The sequence below is a fragment of the Balaenoptera musculus genome, chromosome 14 (assembly GCF_009873245.2).
Source record: "Balaenoptera musculus isolate JJ_BM4_2016_0621 chromosome 14, mBalMus1.pri.v3, whole genome shotgun sequence".
In the NCBI taxonomy this organism is placed as follows: Eukaryota; Metazoa; Chordata; class Mammalia; order Artiodactyla; family Balaenopteridae; genus Balaenoptera; species Balaenoptera musculus.
Window position 1 is genome coordinate 6,623,379 of NC_045798.1, and position 19,423 is coordinate 6,642,801.

Sequence of the window (19,423 nt, forward strand, 5' to 3'; positions counted from 1 at the left end):
CTTCCACCCTCAGAATGTTGCAATGAGGTGCCCCAAACCCCTGTCCCCTTATGCCTGCCGTGGTGGCATCAGAGGAGGCCATGGAGGTAGATGGGACTTTCACCTCCACAGTCCAGCAACGAGCACTGCCCCCTGCCACCCCAGAGTGTCAGTAGAGACTGCAGGGGGGCTGGGACCCCCACCCCTCCAAGCAGTTATGTGGAGCTTCCCCTCGACTGTCAGTGAAGGCTGACTAGGGAACCTGGATTTCTACTTCCACCTGACAGTAACAAAGGGGAAACCAAGGTATTCTCAGAAGGGAAACTAGGCGATTACGTCACCAGCAGACCTACGCTAAAAGGATGGCCACAGGAAGTTTTGTAAATAGAAAGGACCCAGTAAGAGAAAGACCCTGGGAACATCAGGGAGGAAGAACAAGCACAGTAGGTAAAAATATAGGAAAATACAATAGTTTTTTCCTTCTTTTCTTGAGCTTCCTAACTTAGATTTGACGGTTGCAGCAAAAATTGTAACACTGTCTGTTGTGGTCCAAAATGTATATAGAAGAAATATTTAAGATAACTATATCATAAGTGGGAGAGGGTAAGGGGAGTTAAGGTTTCTATACTTTATTCAAACTGGAAAAATTCTATAGATTTCTATACTTCACTCAAACCAGTAAACTGTAATGTTATGTATATGTAACCTAGAGCAACCACTAAAAAAATGCTATAAGAACGCTATAGATAAATCAAAATGGAATTATAGAAAATGTTCCAGTGGCCCATGGAAAGGCAAGTAAAAGAAAAACAGAGAAACAAAAAGAACAAGCAGAAAACAAAAAAATTGACAGACTTGAGCCCTAACAAATCAATAATTACATGAAATGTAAATGGTCTAAATGCACCAAGACAGAGTAGGTTAAAAACATGACCCAACTATATGCTGTCTACAAGAAACTCATTTCAAATACAATTCTATCGGCAAGTTGAAAGTAAAGGATGGAAAAACATATACTGTGCAAACATTAATCAAAGGAAAACCAGAATGGATATATTAATATTAGGTAAAGTAGACTTTAGAACAAAGAAAATTATCAGAGAGAGTTGAATATTATTTAATGATTAAAGGGTTTAATTCAGAAGAAGACATAGCAATCCTAAACTTGCATGCATCAAAACAACAGAATTGTAAAATACGTGAAGTAAAAAATGATAGACCTGATAAAAGAAATAGGTAAATCCATGATTATAATTGGACATGTCAACATTCCTCTCTCAGTAACTGACAGAACAACTAGACAGAAAATCAACAAGGATATAGAAAAACTCAACGACATCATGAACCAACAACGTTAATCAACATTTATAGAACATTCTACTCAGCAAAGTAGAATACATATTCTTTTCAAGTGGCCACAGAACATAAAACAAGATAGACTATATCCTGAGCTGTAAAACAAACCTCAACAAATTTAAAAGAATTGAAATTATATATTGAGTATATTCTCCAACCACAGTGGACTCAAATTACAAAACAATGACAGAAAGATAACAGGGGAAATCTCCAAACACTTCGAAACTAAACAACACACTTTTAAATAATCCATGAGTCATGGAGGAAGTCTCAAGGGAAATTTTTCAAATACACTTAATTGAATAAAAATTAAAATACAACTATCAGAATCTGTGCGACACAGCTAAAGCAGTGCTGACAGGGAAATTAATAGCACCAAACGCATACATTAGAAAAGAGGAAAGATTTCAAATCAATGATCTAAGTTCCCACGTCAAGAACCTTGAAAAAGAAGAGTAAAATAAATCCAAAGCAAGCAGACGGAAATAATAAAGATAAGCAGAAATCAGTAAAATTAAACACAGAAAAACAACAGATAAAATCAATGAAACAAAGAGTTTCAGTAAAACTGACTAATCTCTAGCAGGACTGAAAAGAAAAAAAGAGAAGACACAAATTAACCATATCCAGAATTAAATAGGAGGGACCACTAAAGATGTACAGTCTTTAAAAAGATAATAAGGGAACAATAAGAACAAATCTGCACAATAAATCTGACAACTTAGATGAAATGCACCACTTCTTTGAAAAGCACAAGCTGCACAACTCACCCAATAGGAAATAATCACTTGAATAGTCCTATAACTATTAAGGAAACTGAATCTGTAATTTTAAAACAAACAAAAAAAGAAAAACAAAGAAAAGAAATCACTACTACACAAAAACCTGCACATGAACATTTTTAGCAGCTTTATTCATAATTGCCAAAATGTGGAAGCAACCAAGATGTCCTTCAACAGGTGAACAGATAAACTACAGTACATCCACACAATGGAACATTATTTGGTAATAAAAAGAAATGCACAATTATATGGAGGAACCTTAAAATTTATTGCTAAGTGAAAGAAGCCAATCTGAAAAGGCTGCACACTGTATGATTCTAATTATATGACATTCTGGAAAAGGCAAAACTATAGGGACAATAAAAAGATCAGTGGTTACCAGTCTACCCAATTTCAAGACTTACTATGTAGCCACAATAATTAAGGCTCCAAAGTTCTGTGATACTGGCAGAGGGACAGACACATAGATCAATGGAACAGAATAGAGAATCCAGAAATAGACCCATACAAATATGCTCAACTAGTTTTTGACAAAGGTGTAAAAGTGATTTAATGGAAAAAGTTAGCCTTTCCAACAAACAATGCTACAACAATTGGAAAAACAAATGAACCGCAACTTAAGTCTCTCACTTTGTAAAAAAAAAAAAAAAAAGAAAAAAATCAAGATTGATCACAGTCTTAACTGTAAAACATAAAATTATAAAATATTTAGAAAAATTAGAAAAATTTTGGGATCTAGGGCTAGGCAAAGAGTCCCTAGACGTGACACCAAAATCATGATCCATAAAAGGAAAAATTGATAAATTGGACTTCATCAAAATAGCTCTGCAAAAGATGCTATTAGGAGAATGAAAAGACAAGCTACAGAGTGGGAGAAAGTATTTCCAAACCACATATCCAATAAAGGACTAGTATCTACAATATATAAAGAACTCGCAAAGCTCAACAGTAAAAAAGCAAGTGATATAATTTAAAAATGGGCAAAAGAACAAAAAAAGACATTACACCAAAGAGGATATATAAAGGCAAACAAACACATCATTAGCCATTACAGAAAAATGCAAATCAAAACCACAATGAGCTATTATTACACAGCTATCAGATGGCTAAATTTTAAAAAATAGTGACAATACCAAAGGCTGGCCAAGATCTAGAGATCGTGAAATGTATATTGCTGGTGAGAATGTAAAATGGTACAGCCACTCTGGACAACACTATGACATTAAAAAAAAAAGACTAAACAAACAACTAATGAATATAACAAAAAAGAATCAGACTCACAGATATAGAGAACAACCTAGTAGTTACCAGAGGGATAGGGAAATGGGGAGGGGCAATATAGGTAGGGGATTAAGAGGTACCAACTATTATGTATAAAATAAGCTACAAGGATACATTCTACAACACAGGGAATACAGCCAATATTTTATAATAACTATAAATGGAGTATAACATTTAAAAATTGTGAATCACTATACTGTATACTATACTGTATATATAACTTATATAACATTGTACATCAACTATTCTTCACTTTTTTTAATTAAAAAAAAAAGAAGACTAAACACACAAGTACCATACAACCCTGGGCATTTATCCCAGAGAAATGAAGACTCATGTTCACATAAAACCCTGTACACAAGTGATTCTATAGCACAAATGTATATTCATAATAGTCAAACCTGGAAACAACCTATATATTCTCTAGGGTATCTAGGTGAATGGTGAAACAAACATTGATACCACACTGTTTTTTATTCACTGATAAAAAGGAACAAACTGTTGAAACAGGCAAGAACTTGGAAAAATCTCCAGAGAATTGTGCTGGGTGAGAAAAGCCAACACCAAAAGGGTCATATGATATTTTATGTAACACTCTTAAAATGACAAAATTATAGAAACAGAAAACAGACTAGTGGCTGCCAGGGGTTCAGTAGAGGATGGGGGTAGGAGGGAAGTGGGTGTGACTTTAAAAGGGCGACATGAGGAATCACTGTGGTGTGGAAATGTTCTGTGTCTTGACTATATCGATGTAAAGATCTGGGCTGTGGTTTGCATTACAGTTTTGCAGAAGTTGCCACTGGGGGAAAACCAAGCAAAGGGTACCCAGGATCTGTCTGTATTAATTCTTGCAACTGCGTGTGACTCTGTAATTATCTGGAAATTAAAATTTCAGTTTTAGGGCTTCCCTGGTGGCGCAGTGGTTAAGAATCCACCTGCCAATGCAAGGGACACGGGTTCGAGCCCTGGTCCGGGAAGATCCCACATGTTGCGGAGCAACTAAGCCCGTGCGCCACAACTGCTGAGCCTGTGCCCTAGAGCCGGCAAACCACAACTACTGAGCCCATGTGCCACAACTACTGAAGCCCGGGCGCCTAGAGCCCGTGCTCCGCAACAAGAGAAGCCACTGCAATGAGAAGCCCGCGCACCGCAGCAAAGAGTAGCCCCCACTCGCCGCAACTAGAGAACGCCTGCGTGCAGCAACGAAGACCCAACGCAGCCAAAAATAAATAAATTTATTTAAAAAAAAAAATTTCAGTTTTAGGGGAAAAAAGTAAAAGTCACTTTATTTTTGGAGGAGAAAGCTTTGGGTCAGTCGAATGTCAAAACGGCACCCTGTCCACCTCACCTTCACCCCCAACTAAAGCCTTGAGATGGATTCCATGTTCCACAAAGTGTACTTTACTGATGCTGAAAACGTATTTGTTAACCCATCTACATACATAGAAAAATTATAATTCAACTAAGACAATCTAAAAGAATGATTTTTTACATCCCAAAGTCTAAAAGGCAATAGATAGATGAATTATATTACCTAGTGAGTTCCAGTTTAACCTCTTATATCCAGACCTAAACACTCTTACTAACTCCTGGGAATGGTCGTCAAGGAGGAGAGCCTCTGCCTCATTTAACGTTCCAATGAGCATGTGATAATGATCCAACATACGTTGTATCCCATCCGTGTACCTGCACATTACAGGAAAGTCACTGACGTGAGAAAAATACAATGGAGCTCATAAAAAGATTAATAACCTTACAGATAGGATACAAAAGACCATTAACCAGACTAAAAATTTTAAAGAATGCCACTCTTCCCACTAACTTTCTTTTTTGGAAAATATTGGTTACTTTTTATTTAAAAATGTTACTTACAGGGAACTCTACTCAATACTCTGTAATGACCTACATGGGAAAAGAATCTAAAGAAGAGTGGATATATGTATATGTGGAACTGATTCACTTTGCTGTACACCTGAAACTAACACAACATTGTAAATCAACTATACCCCAGTAAAAATTAATTTAGAAAATGAAAAAGTGAAAATGTTATTAGGTTAACATGAAATAGATTTATCGTTGTTATTTTTAGATGAATGAATAAACACATATTTTAAACATTTTAGTTTTTATTTCTAATGTGGCAAATATTGGCAGTTATAAAATCCACAAAAATGAAAGCTTTGGCATGGGTAGGGGGCGTGTTTTCAATAATTTTGAAGAGTGCAAAGGGGTCCCAAGACAAAAAATGTTTACTGTTGATTTAAGAGAAGAATCATTTTACCTAAGAAATTTGTCTTCCTGGAGGGCAACATTCCTTGCTAATTCGGGGACAGGGAACCCCAGCTGTTCCAAGTACTTTGCTTCGTTAATAATCTCCCTGAGAGCAGGTGAAAAGTTGATTGCAAAACCAGCCCCCTTGTCAGAGTTCGGGGCGTCATCACCAGCAGCAGAAGTCTGTGGGAGAGACGGTGTTTTTATAAAACATCATTGGAAGGGCGGTCCAAGAAGCAATTAGATCAACGCAACCCACGTTAAACGTGAATTTGAAAAAGATCAATGGAGGGTCCTTGCTGCCCTGACAGACTGGGGAGCTGGCCGGAACTAGCTAGAATTCATATTTTGTTTGGTGAACAGAGTTTTTAAAGAATTCGATTTAGTCGCCCACGTTCGAAAATTGGGCAACTGAATGTAAAAATCCAGAAATCTGGTTTCCCTTGAAAAACTGGAAAAGCTGATGATAAATGGCAAAGAACAGACAGAAGCTGGGTAGCAGCTGCCCCTTTTGAATAGGACACGAGCTGTCCAGTTCCTGACAGGCCCTACCTGGCCTCTTCACTCCTTTTAGTACCGAAGACCGAAAACCGCCAGGCCCAGGTCTTCCCTTGAACCTCCTAGCTAGTGTTTATTTACTGAGCAATTGCTACGTGCCAGACCCTGTGCTAAAGATGCGGATGAATCAAGGGAAGTGACATTTTTCTGTAGGTTAAAAATGATCAACGGTCAGCTGTTTCATATACGGTTCAACTAATACTTTGCATGTTTCTGATCGTCTAATCCAACTCATTTTACAAACTGGGTCACTGGAGCTCAGAGTTAAGCCACTTGCCCAAGGAGTCAGGAGGGCTGCCTAACCCCAGCGTGTTCCCTGACGGTGACATTTTGCTTCCTCCATCTATTCCCTTTCTGCCTCTCTTCTTCTCCCGGGTCAACCTCTGCCCTTCTGTGCCTTTGATTTTGGAAATACCTCTCAACTTCATGAGAGTCAACACATCACATCTCAAGGAAATAGTAGCCACCATCACCTTACTTGGCCGCCCCGGAATCTAGGACGTGGATCTGGAAAGACACACCTTAGTGAGCAGACTCTTCTTCATGAGAGTTGGCAGGACCTGTTCTGTCGTCTCTTTCCACTGCTCATACTTTTTATCTTCGTAGTCTTTCATTGTCCTACCCACTTCCAGATATTTTTGCTTTACCTACCAAAGAAGTCAGGCAATGGTCATTTTGTCCTTGAAAATAACATTTTTTTCCTCTCTTTTTTTAAAAAAAAATTATCAGTTAACACATTTTGCAAAAGGAAGCAGGCAGATTTGCACAAACGTTGGAGGGTTTGTCTGCCATGGTAGGGCTTGAAATCTAGGCTGATTAACTGGGCTCACAAACCTCAGCCTGTGGGTTTGGTGCAGCCCAGAAGCTAAGAATGAAGGAACTCAAAAAGAACAACAGTGCTTCCTGACACGTGACAACCATGCGAAATTCAAATTTCAGCGTCCACAGTGATGTCTTATTGGAACACAGACACACCTGTTCATTTACGTGGTATCGATGGTCACTTTCTTGCTACAAAGGCAGAGTTGAGTAGTTGCAGCAGGGGCCATCCGACCCTCAAATGCCTAGAATACTTACTCTCTGGACCGTTAAAGAAAAGGTTTCCCACCCCCTGTGATATAACAGACAAAAATGCATGGGTGGGGGAGGGAGAGTATTATCAGAAAGTTGCTGGTCACCCTCTGGAGAGGCTGAAGATCAAGGTCAGGGGGAAGTCATGTGACTGCCACCTGGAAGATGTCATAGGTAGGTCTGGAGATGTGGTCCCCAGGGACCGCAGAAAAGACCTTCTAAATTGCAGACATGGATTTGAAATTGAGCTGCTTCTCACGCAGGCAACTCTACATAGCCCACTCCATGCCGGCAGCTGCCTGGACTGAAGGATCAGCGCCCAGGGAGGCTGCCCATCTAGAATTGAACCGTGAAATACAAAAGGGGACATTCCCAGCAGAAGCAACATACTTCTCTTCCTCCATCACTGTCCAAGATCCCCTCTACTTCTTGAAATCTGAGGATGGTATGCTTAATCCGGAAGAACAGGGACCGTTCCCAGTAGATTGCACCTGCTACGGGCGGGTGATTCTTATACAGCGGTGGGTTGTCAAGGTTCTGAACAAAGATTTTGTTAACGATGTCAATCTGCAAAGCAGTCAAACGTATTCCGTAAGTGATAAGCATCAGTCTGTGAGCCAAGAAAAGATTTAACTTGAGATTTGTATCTTTAAAGAAATGAACATGGAACGTCAAGAACTAGTCTAAGGTACAGAATAGGGCTTTTACTACTTATTATTTACTACGTTTTCCTATACTCTGTAGGAATTTTTTTGTTTGGTTTAAAACATGCAATGATCCAAACTGCCTTATACTTACAGACTGCGTACGATCATTTGACCAACCTATTGGAAATTCTGAAATCTGTTCTAGACATGATTGGTGGCCAGGCCTGCATTGTGTATGTGTTTGTGTGTGTGTGTGTGTGTGCATGTGCCACTGAGGTTTTATAATTATTTATCATGTAATATTTTTTAAATTGTGGTACAATATGCATGACATAAAATTTACCATCCTAACCATTTCTCAGCGTACATTTCAGTGGAATTAACTACATTCATGCTGTGGTGCATCCATCTCCACAACTTCTTTCATCTTGTAAAACTGAAACTCTGGGTACACATTAAACACAGTAACTCCCCACTTCTCCCTCCCTCAGCCCCTACAACAACAAAGTAGAACAACCTGTCTACTTTCTGTCTCTATGACTTTGCTCTAGGTACCTCATATAAGTAGAATCATAGAGTATTTGTCTTTTTATGACTGGCTTATTTCAATTAACACAAAGCCCTCAAGGTTCATCCACGCTGTAGCATATGGCAGAATTTCCTTCCTTTTTAAAGCTGGATAATATTCCATTGTATGGATAGACCACATTTTGTTTATCCATTCATCTATCAATGGACCCTTGGGTGATTTCCAGCTTTTTGCCGCTGTGAATAGTGCTGCTACGAACATCGATATTCAAATATCTCTTCGAGACTCTGCTTTCAGTTCTTTTGGGTATATACGCAAAATGGGATTGCTGGATCATATGGTCTGGGCTTGCATTTTAAAATAAGTATTTCACACTCTTATGTGAGTAATTAGGTGTCAGAGGCAAAACAATACCTGCCCCATTAATGGTCCTGATCCATTCCTGACAAAGAGGAATTAGGTAGCAGATGGAGTTAAGGTTGCCAGTCGGCTGACCTTAAAATAAGGAGACTATCCTGGATTATCTGGGTGGGTCCAATGTATTACAAGGGTCCTTACAACAGGAATGTGTATGTGAACACACCCTTGACCTTCACACATGGGTAGCTATGACTACTACACTGTCGTTACTGTGATGATTGTTATGACTAACTCACTCAGGGTCCATCACAATGTGAGGCATACAATATTGTACTTCATAAATTCTTACTGAATTTCTCCACCAAATAAACAAACCCACTTCATTTTGGTTATACGACAAGCTTCTTTGGGAAAATTACAGTTTCTCTGAACTTAGATGAGAAAGACAACGGTGTGATCCAATTGTTACATTTTGCCAAGTGTATTTTTACTGCTACAGCAGCCATACCTCTTTACAGTACTGTGCAAGAATATCATTAAATTTCATCATCATTTGTCGATTAATGGCCTCCCGTGAACGAATATGCTTAAATTTTAAAAGCATGTCAAATGCTGCTTCAGCTGATCGAAGTGTCTTAAAAGATTCGTCAATAAAATTTTTTGCTTCTTTCTCAATAACCTGCCAAAAAAAAAAGCCCAGAAAAAACCCTTATGACCCTGTAATTACCCCGCAAAAATAACAAAATGGCAAGAAAGGAGCAAAAAACCAAATCAGTGCCTTGAGAAGGATTTCCATTGTGCTTTGGTGGAAGCTGAGATCCAGTTAAAAATGGCAGACTGGGGACTTCCTGGTGGTCCAGTGGGTGAGACTCTGTGCTCCCAATGCAGGGGGCCCAGGTTCGATCCCTGGTCGGGGAACTGGATCCCGCATGCATGCCACAACCAGGAGTTTGCATGCCGCAACTAAGGGTTCACAGGCCACAACTAAGAAGCATGCATGCCGCAACTAAGAAGTCCGCATGCCGCAGTGAAGATCCCCCATGCCACAACTAAGACCCAGCGTAACCTAAATAAATAAATATTAAAAGAAAAAAATGGCGGACCAGCGGCATTCGTTTTCTGCTCTCTCTCCTCCACTAGTTCAAAATGATAGAAAAGGAAATCTTTAAAGTATTAACTCATATAGACAAAGAAACGGGAGAGGAGGTAGTTCAGGAATTTTTGGAAGGAGAGTAACTAACTTTATAGAAGGCAGGGAATTACTACCTAACGCTGGCAATGGGTGGGGGAGGCGGGGGGCACCTGTTTGTCCCATGGAAACCTCTGCGAGGCTGAGCATTCGAGGGCACCAGGCACCAGGAAGGGGAGGGGCAAACAGAGGACCCCTTCTCCACCCCACACAGCCAGGCCACTCAGGACACGTACTCTATAGCTCCATCCCCAGCCCACTCTATGCAGAGTGGAAGGTTAAGTCTAGAAAAATTAAATCAGAGCGACATCAGACTTCTAATAACACTGGAAACTAGAAACCAATAAAGAACATCTTCAAATTTCTGAAGAAAAGTTATTTTCTACCTTGAATTCTATACCTACTATTTCAGAATCCACACATGAAATACTCAAAAAAAAATGCATGTCCCATGAAACCTTTCTCAGGAAGCTACTAAAAAATGTGCTCCAGCAAAACAAAGGAGCAAACAAGGAAAGAGGAAGCTGTGAGCTCTAGAAAGTAGGATCCAACACAGATGAGAGAAGATAGGAAGTCCTAGGGCAACTGCTTCACAACAGGTCTGAGGAGCAAATAATCTAGACTGGAGCAGGAAGACAGCAAGCTCTGGAAGAAAGGTCTCTGGAAAAATAATAGCACTGATATGTCTCAGCAGATGGAACCCACTATTGATAGGTGTGTGAAAAAGATGTTAAGGCAGTTGGAAAAATTAACAGTGTATATGTAACTAACCAAGCAAATGCAAATAAAAGCAATGATTAACTCCAGGAAAAATGAAGGGTTGGACAAGAAAGGTTGTATGGTGGGACTTCCCTAGTGGTGCAGTGGTTAAGAATCCACCTGCCAATGCAGGGGACATGGGTTTGATCCCTGGTCTGGGAAGATCCCACATGCCGAGGAGCAACTAAGCCCGTGTGCCACAACTACTGAAGCCCATGCACTTGAGCCTGTGCTCCGCAACAAGCGAAGCCACTGCAGTGAGAAGCCTGCGTACCACAACGAAGAGGAGCCCCCACTCGCCGCAGCGAGAGAAAGCCCGCGTGCAGCAACGAAGACTCAAAAATAAAATAAAATTAAATAAATAAAATAAAAATAAATTTTAAAATATAAAAAAATTAAAAAGCTGCCTGTCAGGGCTGACTGTGCTGTTTCTGCACGTAGCCCCCTCCTCCGTCTATAAAAGCTCTTTGCCCCACTGACCCTCAGTCGGGGGGAGTCGGCCTTTGGACAGGAGTCCGCCCCCACCCCTGGCTGCCAGCAGCCAAAATAAAGCAAACTTTCCTTTCCACCAGCCTTGCCTCTCTATTGGCTTTTGAGCAGTGAGCAGGGGATCCCACTTTCAGTTACAGTATGAAAGATGCTCTGGGGTTATCAAAACACTTACTTAAAACATAAAACGGGGACGCTCCTGGTGGTGCTCCGCACGTGAGGCTGAAAGGTGGGCGTGGTGGGCCATCCTGCCCAGGCCACAGGCAGTGAGGTCGTATTCTCTCTGACCGGCCCCGACTCGCCCACACCTAGGGCCACAAGCTCTTATACCACCTCCCCACCTCCTCTCCTTCCGTAGCTCAGACCCACCTACGCTGCAGCCAGAAAAACCCTCTTCGGTATAAGTCTGATGACATCACTGCCTTGGTGAACAACCTTCAGTGGCTCCCTACTGCTTACTAAATTAAGTCCCATTCTTCACCCCGGCCGCTCTACATCCTCTCCAGTTCCAACCCACCTTGGTAGCCATTCTAGGGTGTCTAGCTCGCTTCAAACGTATTCCACCTGGGGAGTAGGGGTGGGGACGCAGGACACTGAGAAATGTTCGTTGTTACCTTATGCTCTTCTGCATTGTTTCCATTTTTCACCAAAAAGCAGGTATCCCTTTTTATGATTTAAAAAAAAAAACAAAAACCCTAAACATAACTAAATAACCCAACAGATTTAACATGGAGAAAACATGGTATCCACTTCCAAAATCGAATCGAAGGATGTGTTACTTGCCAGGACTTCGATCTTGAAGTCGTCCATCACGTATTTCCAGTACTGGGAGCACTTGATGCTGAAGGGGTCAAAGGTCAGGCTTTCCATCGGGGTGACCAGGCTGTCCACCCGGCACAGCACATCGTCGATGCGCTTGGGATCCCCAGTCACTGCTTTTAGCTCTGAACCAAATATGTTGTAGAATTCCTCCAGGACCTGTCCGATCAAACAAAACACGAGGAGGTGACCACTTGGTTTTCTCACGATTGCTCTAATGACCAACGGGTTGCATATCTAGGTTTACCTGCGGGCAAGAATCTGGTCACACAGGTAACCTCCTCCCTTTGGAGCACCAAAGCCTAATCCCTTTGGTACTATGCCCACTGCACGAAGGACCCGTTCCAGATGCCCTGACACAGCTTACAAGTCTGCATGCTCAGGCCCCTACCTACTCCTTCCATGTGCTCCCATACTGCTCTCCCCCTGCCACCTCGCAGCCACCCCAGGCCTCTTTCAGTCCCACGTCCCTTTCTGTCTCAGGGCCTTTGCACCTGCAGTGTGAAATGCCAGGTACCTACTACTCATTATTAAATATGCCTTCATCAAGTCCGACCCTTTAGAACAGGCCAGGCCCCTGTGCACACTTCCACAGCCCCCTCTAGTCTTCTCTCCTAGCACTCACCTCAGCTGTAGCTATGCATCTGTGCGATTATTGTCTACCATGTGTCTCTTCTACTGGACTGTAAGCTCCATGAGCCATAGGCTATGTACAGACGGGACTTGCTTCACAGGTGTGGGACCCGGGCAGGCGCACAGGGCCCCAGGCTCCAGAGGGTCCCGTGCTGGGTTTAAGGCTCTGCTATTACCATCTTGAAATTCTCAATCATTTTATCTCTGAACTTGTGTTTTGTAAATGAAGTCTCGGGGGACAATCGGGCACACGTGTGAGCAGAGGCAATAAGCGAAATCTGCGTGTGTGCTGTTCACAACACCCCACTGACACGCAGCGTGTGAGGTCCCATGAGCAGAGAATCCCGGTGGAGCCACGATGCACGAGAGCTCAGGGAGACTCAGTGCCAGTACCGGTCAGCGTGTGGCAGCTACAGTGAGTAAAGGAGAACACCAACAGCTCAGAGAGGCCACCTTCTCCTTGCAGAACAGAGCTCGCTTCCAACGCAGAAAAAAAGGCTAAGAAACATAGCCGGCCAAGGAACCCTACCTACCATATTGCTTCTCACCCCTGTACTTCACCATATCGGCCAACTATTCACACTGAAAATGACGACACAGAAGGAATGATGGAGATAGGAAAACCCACAACTCCTTTTCCTCTCAGCCTTCCTTCCCCATCAGTGAGCTGAAGCAGGGAACGCTGGTAGAACTGCACACATCAAGAAGTGAAATGAAACCAGCCGAGTTAGTCAGGTGAAGCGTTTACATCTGCACTTAAGAGCTGCGAAATAGGGACTTCCCTGGTGGCGCAGTGGTTAAGAATCCGCCTGCCAATGTGTTCGAGCCCTTGTCCGGGAAGATCCCACATGCCGTGGAGCAACTAAGCCCATGCGCCACAACTACTGAGCCTGCGCTCTAGAGCCCTTGAGCCACAACTACTGAAGCCGCTGTGCCTGGAGCCCGTGCTCCGCAACAGGAGAAGCCACCGCAATGAGGAGCCCATGCACCACAACGAAGACACAACACAGCCAAACAGAAATAAATAAATAAATTTATTTTTAAAAAAAGAGCTGCAAAATACAAACTGTGTCACTACAGTGATTCCACACACCAGACAAATGCCCTTCTCTTTGCATGTTAAGCTGACACTGCACAATATAAAGAAGAACCGTAAAGTTCATGCAAATAATTTAAATGTTTAATTTTCTTTTACTTTCTTTACTTTGTTACAGTTGTAACAAACCAACAAACAAGGCCATGCCAAGGCGAGACATGTCACAAGGAAAAGGTTTTATATTTTAAGACTTTTAACAGCATTTTTTTCCTGCTTATTGAATAAGGAGTCAATATTTCTGTTTGCACTGGGCACTGAGGTCACACAGCCGGCCCTGGTCTTTGCTCATCATCATTTCTCTAGCAGCAAGGACAAGTGCCTGGCACGTTGTGAGTGCTTGATAAATATTTAGAGAATAAATGAATGGACGGACCTTCATGAGACAAGGGCTGGCTAATTCAACCCATCAGCCACTAAGCCTTGCGTACATTCATTGAAAAGAGAGTGGGCTCAGATAAACAGGAAGCACCGGCAGATAGATGGGTAGTCACTGTGGCGATGGCAGGGATGACGCGGCTTCAGGGGAGAGAAGGTCTCAGACCGCCTTTGAGGAATTCCAACATTTAATGGAAAGACAGAGGGGGAAGATTTTGCAAAAGACACTGAGAAGGCGTGGCCAGAGTCAAAAGAAAACCAAGACATGGAAGCAACCTAAATGTCCATCGACAGAGGAATGGATGAAGAAGATGTGGTACATATATATACAATGGAATACTACTCAGCCCTAAAAAAGAATGAAATTTTGCCATTTGCAGCCACATGGATGGATTTGGAGGGTATTCTGCTAAATGAAATCAGATAGAGAAAGACAAATACTACATGATAATCATTTACATGTGGAACCTAAAAAATACAGCAAACTAGTGACTATATTACAAAAAAGAAACAGACTCACAGAGAACAAACTAGCTGTTACTAGAGGTGGGGAGGGGCAATATAGAGGTGGGGAGTCAGAGGTACAAACTGTTAGGTTTAAAATAAGCTACAAGGATATATTGTACAACATGGGGAATATAGCCAATATTTCATAATTATAAATGGAGTATAACCTTTAAAAACTGTGAATCAGGGCTTCCCTGGTGGCGCAGTGGTTGAGAATCTGCCTGCTAATGCAGGGGACACGGGTTCGAGCCCTAGTCCAGGAAGATCCCACATGCCACAGAGCAACTAAGCCCGTGCGCCACAACTACTGAGCCTGCGCGTCTGGAGCCTGTGCTCCGCAACAAGAGAGGCCGCAATAGTGAGAGGCCCGCACACCGCGACGGAGAGTGGCCCCCGCTCGCCACAACTAGAGAAAGCCCTCGCACAGAAACAAAGACCCAACACAGTCAAAAATAAATAAATAAATTAAAAAACAAAAAACAAAAAACTGTGAATCACTATACTGTACACCTGTAACTTATACAACATTGTACATCAACTATATTTCAATTTTTTTTAAATTAAAAGATAAAGAAAACCAAGGGAATTCCCTGGCAGTCCAGTGGTTAGGACTCGGCACTTTCACTGCTGTGGGCCCATGATTCAATCCCTTGTTGGGGAACTAAGACCCCGCAAGCCTCGCAGTGCAGCCAGAAAAGAAAAGGAAAGGAAACCAAAAGCAAGGGGAGAAGGAGGGCTGTCACAAAACTCAAGGGAGAGCTGCAAAGGTCAGGTGTGCTCTGGGACATTCCGGTACATTCTGTCTGCTCTGCAGACTTTTCTCCCGGCCAGACCCTCTCTGCCTCCCACCTGATACGGAGAGACCCACTGTCAAAAGCCAAACTGCCTTCCATCGGGCAAATCCCAGCTCTAACCACCTTTGCATGCATTGAAGAGAACGCCCCCCAGCCCCCCGCTCACCTGCAGGACGTCGTAGAGATCCTGGCAGACGGTGGCCATGTAATCCGTTCTCTCGAACAGCCGTTTCCGATCAAACTCCCACCGAGCCTCTCTCCCTGAAGCCTCGATCTTGGCCCGGATGTCGAAATAGGCCTTTTTCCACGTGTTGAGGGTGTTCCTGGCCTCCAAGGTTTTGTGTTGCGCGCTCGCTCGGTTTTCTCTGGGAAGCAAAGAGATGCTGTGATGGGCAGGAGGGTCTGAGCCGTAGGGGATCTGAGCCACGCTCCCCGCTCCCCGGGGGAAGCAGGCTTCTAAGGGGACAATTCTAAGCAAGGAGCGGAGCCTCTCTGATGTCATGGTCTCAGTGCAGAAACCTTCCCGGGCGAGCTGCTGTTCTGATGAAACCGGCAGGGATGTGATTGGCGGGGGTGCAGGCAGGATTCCAAGCCGCGGCCCAGGCTGACCTTTGATGCAGCTGCCCCCAATCTGCAATGTGCAAAGCCTGGTAAGCTTTCTGTTTGAGCTGGAAGGGGAGCAGGTGGCCTTGGGTCCTAAGCCAGAAGCAAGAGCGGAGTAAAATGATAATGCTGAGATTTTGGTACCTATTTCACTTACATAGATTGTTTTTTAAGAGAGTTAAAAAAAAAACAGGGAATTCCCTGGCAGTCCAGTGGTTAGGACTCCATGCTTCCACTGTAGGGGGCACGGGTTCGTTCGCTGGTTGGGGAACTAAGATCCTGCATGTCGAGCAGCCTGGCCAGAAGAAAAGAGAAAGTAAAAAAATGATCTGTGTCTCCTTCCACATTTGATCCTCAGAGGCTGTTCCAGCTGAGGGGTACTGGGGTCCAGGAGTGAGGTTCCCTTGGACGATCCACCTCGGTCTCTCCAAGGATAACCAAGGAAGACGGTCCTGAGTAATCCACACCGTGGAGTATTATTTGGCCAGAAAAAGGAATGAAACACCGATGCAAACTACACCATGAATGAACCTTGAAAACATGATGCTGAGTGGGAGGAGCCAGTCATAAAAGACCCCGTGTTGTATGATTCCACGTGCATGAATGTTCAGAAGAGGCGAATCCACAGAGACAGAGAGTAGATCAGTGGTTGCCCAGGGCTGCGGGGTTGGGGAGGGTGGGAGTGAAGCTAAAGGGAAAAGATTTCTTTCTGGGATGAAGAAAATATTCTAAAATCATTGATGGCCATGGATGCACATCTCTGTGAATACACTAAAAGCATTAAATTGTACTTTTTAAACAGGTGACTTGTACGGCGTGTGAATTATGTTTCGCTAAAGCTGTTTAAGATCTCAAGAAAAACACAGTGCCTTTACTTCTTACCTGAACAAAGTCCGAAGATTCACCACTTTGCAGACTCTCTCCGCGATTTCCCAGGCGACGCGCTCCAGGAGCGGAATCATCCTCTCGTCTTTATTGTAGTGTCGGGAGATGATCCACACCATCCTCAGGGCACTCATCATGGAGGGGATTGTTTCCAAGACAACGTGAAAGCTGGATCCATGCGTTACGTTCTAACCGGAGAGGCACATGTAAAAGAGAGAGCAAAGCAAGCCACCTTCGCCTTGGCGCCAACAGTGTAAGAAAGCAAGAAGTGTGCAGGAAATGTCCCTCTTCTTTTTTCTTTCTTTTTTTTTTTGTATTTAAAAGGTATTTTAATTAAATGTAAATGTATTTCTGGATTTTAGTACTTTCAGGAAAAATGGGCATCTGTTTAAGGTCTCTCAACTTAAAAAAATTTTTTTTGCATTCTTTTTCATATTCTTTTCCATTCTGGTTTATCACAGGATATTGAATATCGTTCCCTGTGCTATACAGTAGGACCTTGTTGTTTATCCATTCTGTATATATACAGTTTGCATCTGCTAATCCCAAACTCCCACTCTTACCCTCTCCCCCTTGGCAACCACCAGTCTGTTCTCTATGTCCCTGATTTTGTTTCTGTTTCATAGATAAGTTCATTTGTGTCATATTTTAGATTCCACATATAAGTGATATCATGTGGCATTTGTGTTTCTCTTTCTGATTTACTTCACTTAGTTTGATAATCTCTAGTTGCATCCTTGTTGCTGCAAACGGCATTATTTCATTCCTTTTTATGGCTGAGTAGGACTCCATTGTGTATATGTACCACATCTTCTTTAGCCATTCATCTGTCGATGGACACTTTGGTTGTTTCCATGTCTTGGCTGTTGTGAATAGTGCTGCTATGAACATAGGGGTGCATGTATCTTTTTGAATTATAGTTTTGTCTGGATATATGCCCAGGAGTGGGATTGCTGGACCATATGGTAGCTCTATTTTTAGTTTTCTGAGGAACCTCCATACTGTTTTCCACAATGGTTGCACCAACTTACATTCCCACCAACAGTGTAGGACATTCTTGTTAATTTTAGAAAAGTCCTCATTATGGGAGAAAATGTTTAACAAACAAAAGAAGTTTGAAATAGGTCTGTAGGTGCTGACATGGAAAGATAAGATTTACAATTAAAGTTAATAAAGCAATTTGCAGACGTGTATATGAAGTGTGGTGTGTGTATATATATTATATACATATATAATTATACTATATTTAGTGGCAAGAGTGCCACTGAATGAATCAAAGTTGGTCTTCTAGAGGTGACCTAGAGGTGCCAGTGTTTCCCAGGGTATGTGTCCCCCAGCAGGAAGGGACATGATTTTGACAGCACTCAAAACTTTTAAAAAATATAGGGACTTCCCTGGTGGCGCAGTGGTTAGGAATCCGCCTGCCAATGCAGGGGACACGGGTTCAATCCCTGGTCTGGGAAGATCCCACATGCCAAGGAGCAACTAAGCCCGCACGCCACAACTACTGAGCTTGCGCTCTAGAGCCTGTGAGCCACAACTACTGAGCCTGCATGCCACAACTACTGAAGCCTGCACGCCTAGAGCCCGTGCTCCACAACAAGAGAAGCCACCGCAATGAGAGGCCTGTGCACTGCAGCAAAGAGTAGCCCCCGCTCACCGCAACTAGAGAAGACCCAATGCAGCCAAAAATAAAATTATTAATTTTTAAAAAAAATTTTTAGAATACCACAAACCATATCAAAAGTCAAATGACACAAGAAAAAATTTTTTAAATAAATAAATATATATATATATACTTACTTTACTGCGTATTAGAAATGACAGGTATATCAAACCCATGACTGCACAGGTATGATTGTTTGAGGCTAAATTACACACACACACACACACACACACACACACACACACACGTACAAATTTAAAGTCAACTTAAAGAGGAACTTCCCTGGTGGTCCAGTGGGTGAGAGTCCATGCTCCCAATGCAGGGGGCCCGGGTTCGATCCCTGGTCGGGGAACTAGATCCCACATGCCACAACTAAGAGTTCTCACGCCACAACTAAGACCTGGCACAGCCAAAATAAGTAAATAAATAAAATAAATATTTTTAAAAAGTCAACTTACAGAAAAGTAAGTTTCAGATGCACAAAAGGATGGCAAAAATTACAAAAGTGATGCATGAGTGATGTAAGCTTGACTCTCACTGATCTTTGCAAGCCACTCATTTTGCAGAGATGATAAATAAATCTCAGAGAAGGAAATGATGTTGCCACTAACATCAACTCCATGGCAGATTCCACTTGGACCTCAAGCCCTCAGATTTGATAACCTGTTGTACCACTTATACAGGACCATATAGATCCTTATCCGTGGACCACTAATACAGTTGTTGGACAGTTGCTTCCCCGATACTACTCTTGACGTGCTAAGTGCTTTGCAG

At 42.5% G+C, this 19,423-nt stretch overlaps 1 protein-coding gene across 1 annotated transcript in view; it reads right to left on the reverse strand.

Annotated features, from left to right (window-relative positions):
• DNAH10 (dynein axonemal heavy chain 10) overlaps positions 1 to 19,423 on the reverse strand; it is a 148,041-nt gene that overhangs the window by 107,224 nt on the left and 21,394 nt on the right. Inside the window, exons 9-16 of the mRNA XM_036874706.1 lie at positions 16,981 to 17,171; positions 15,662 to 15,860; positions 12,055 to 12,249; positions 9,343 to 9,513; positions 7,689 to 7,865; positions 6,749 to 6,874; positions 5,680 to 5,852; positions 4,933 to 5,084 (exon numbers count right to left, since the gene is read on the reverse strand). Of these exons, the coding sequence (XP_036730601.1) occupies positions 4,933 to 5,084; positions 5,680 to 5,852; positions 6,749 to 6,874; positions 7,689 to 7,865; positions 9,343 to 9,513; positions 12,055 to 12,249; positions 15,662 to 15,860; positions 16,981 to 17,171 (1,384 nt within the window). The remainder of the gene's footprint in view (positions 1 to 4,932; positions 5,085 to 5,679; positions 5,853 to 6,748; positions 6,875 to 7,688; positions 7,866 to 9,342; positions 9,514 to 12,054; positions 12,250 to 15,661; positions 15,861 to 16,980; positions 17,172 to 19,423) is intronic.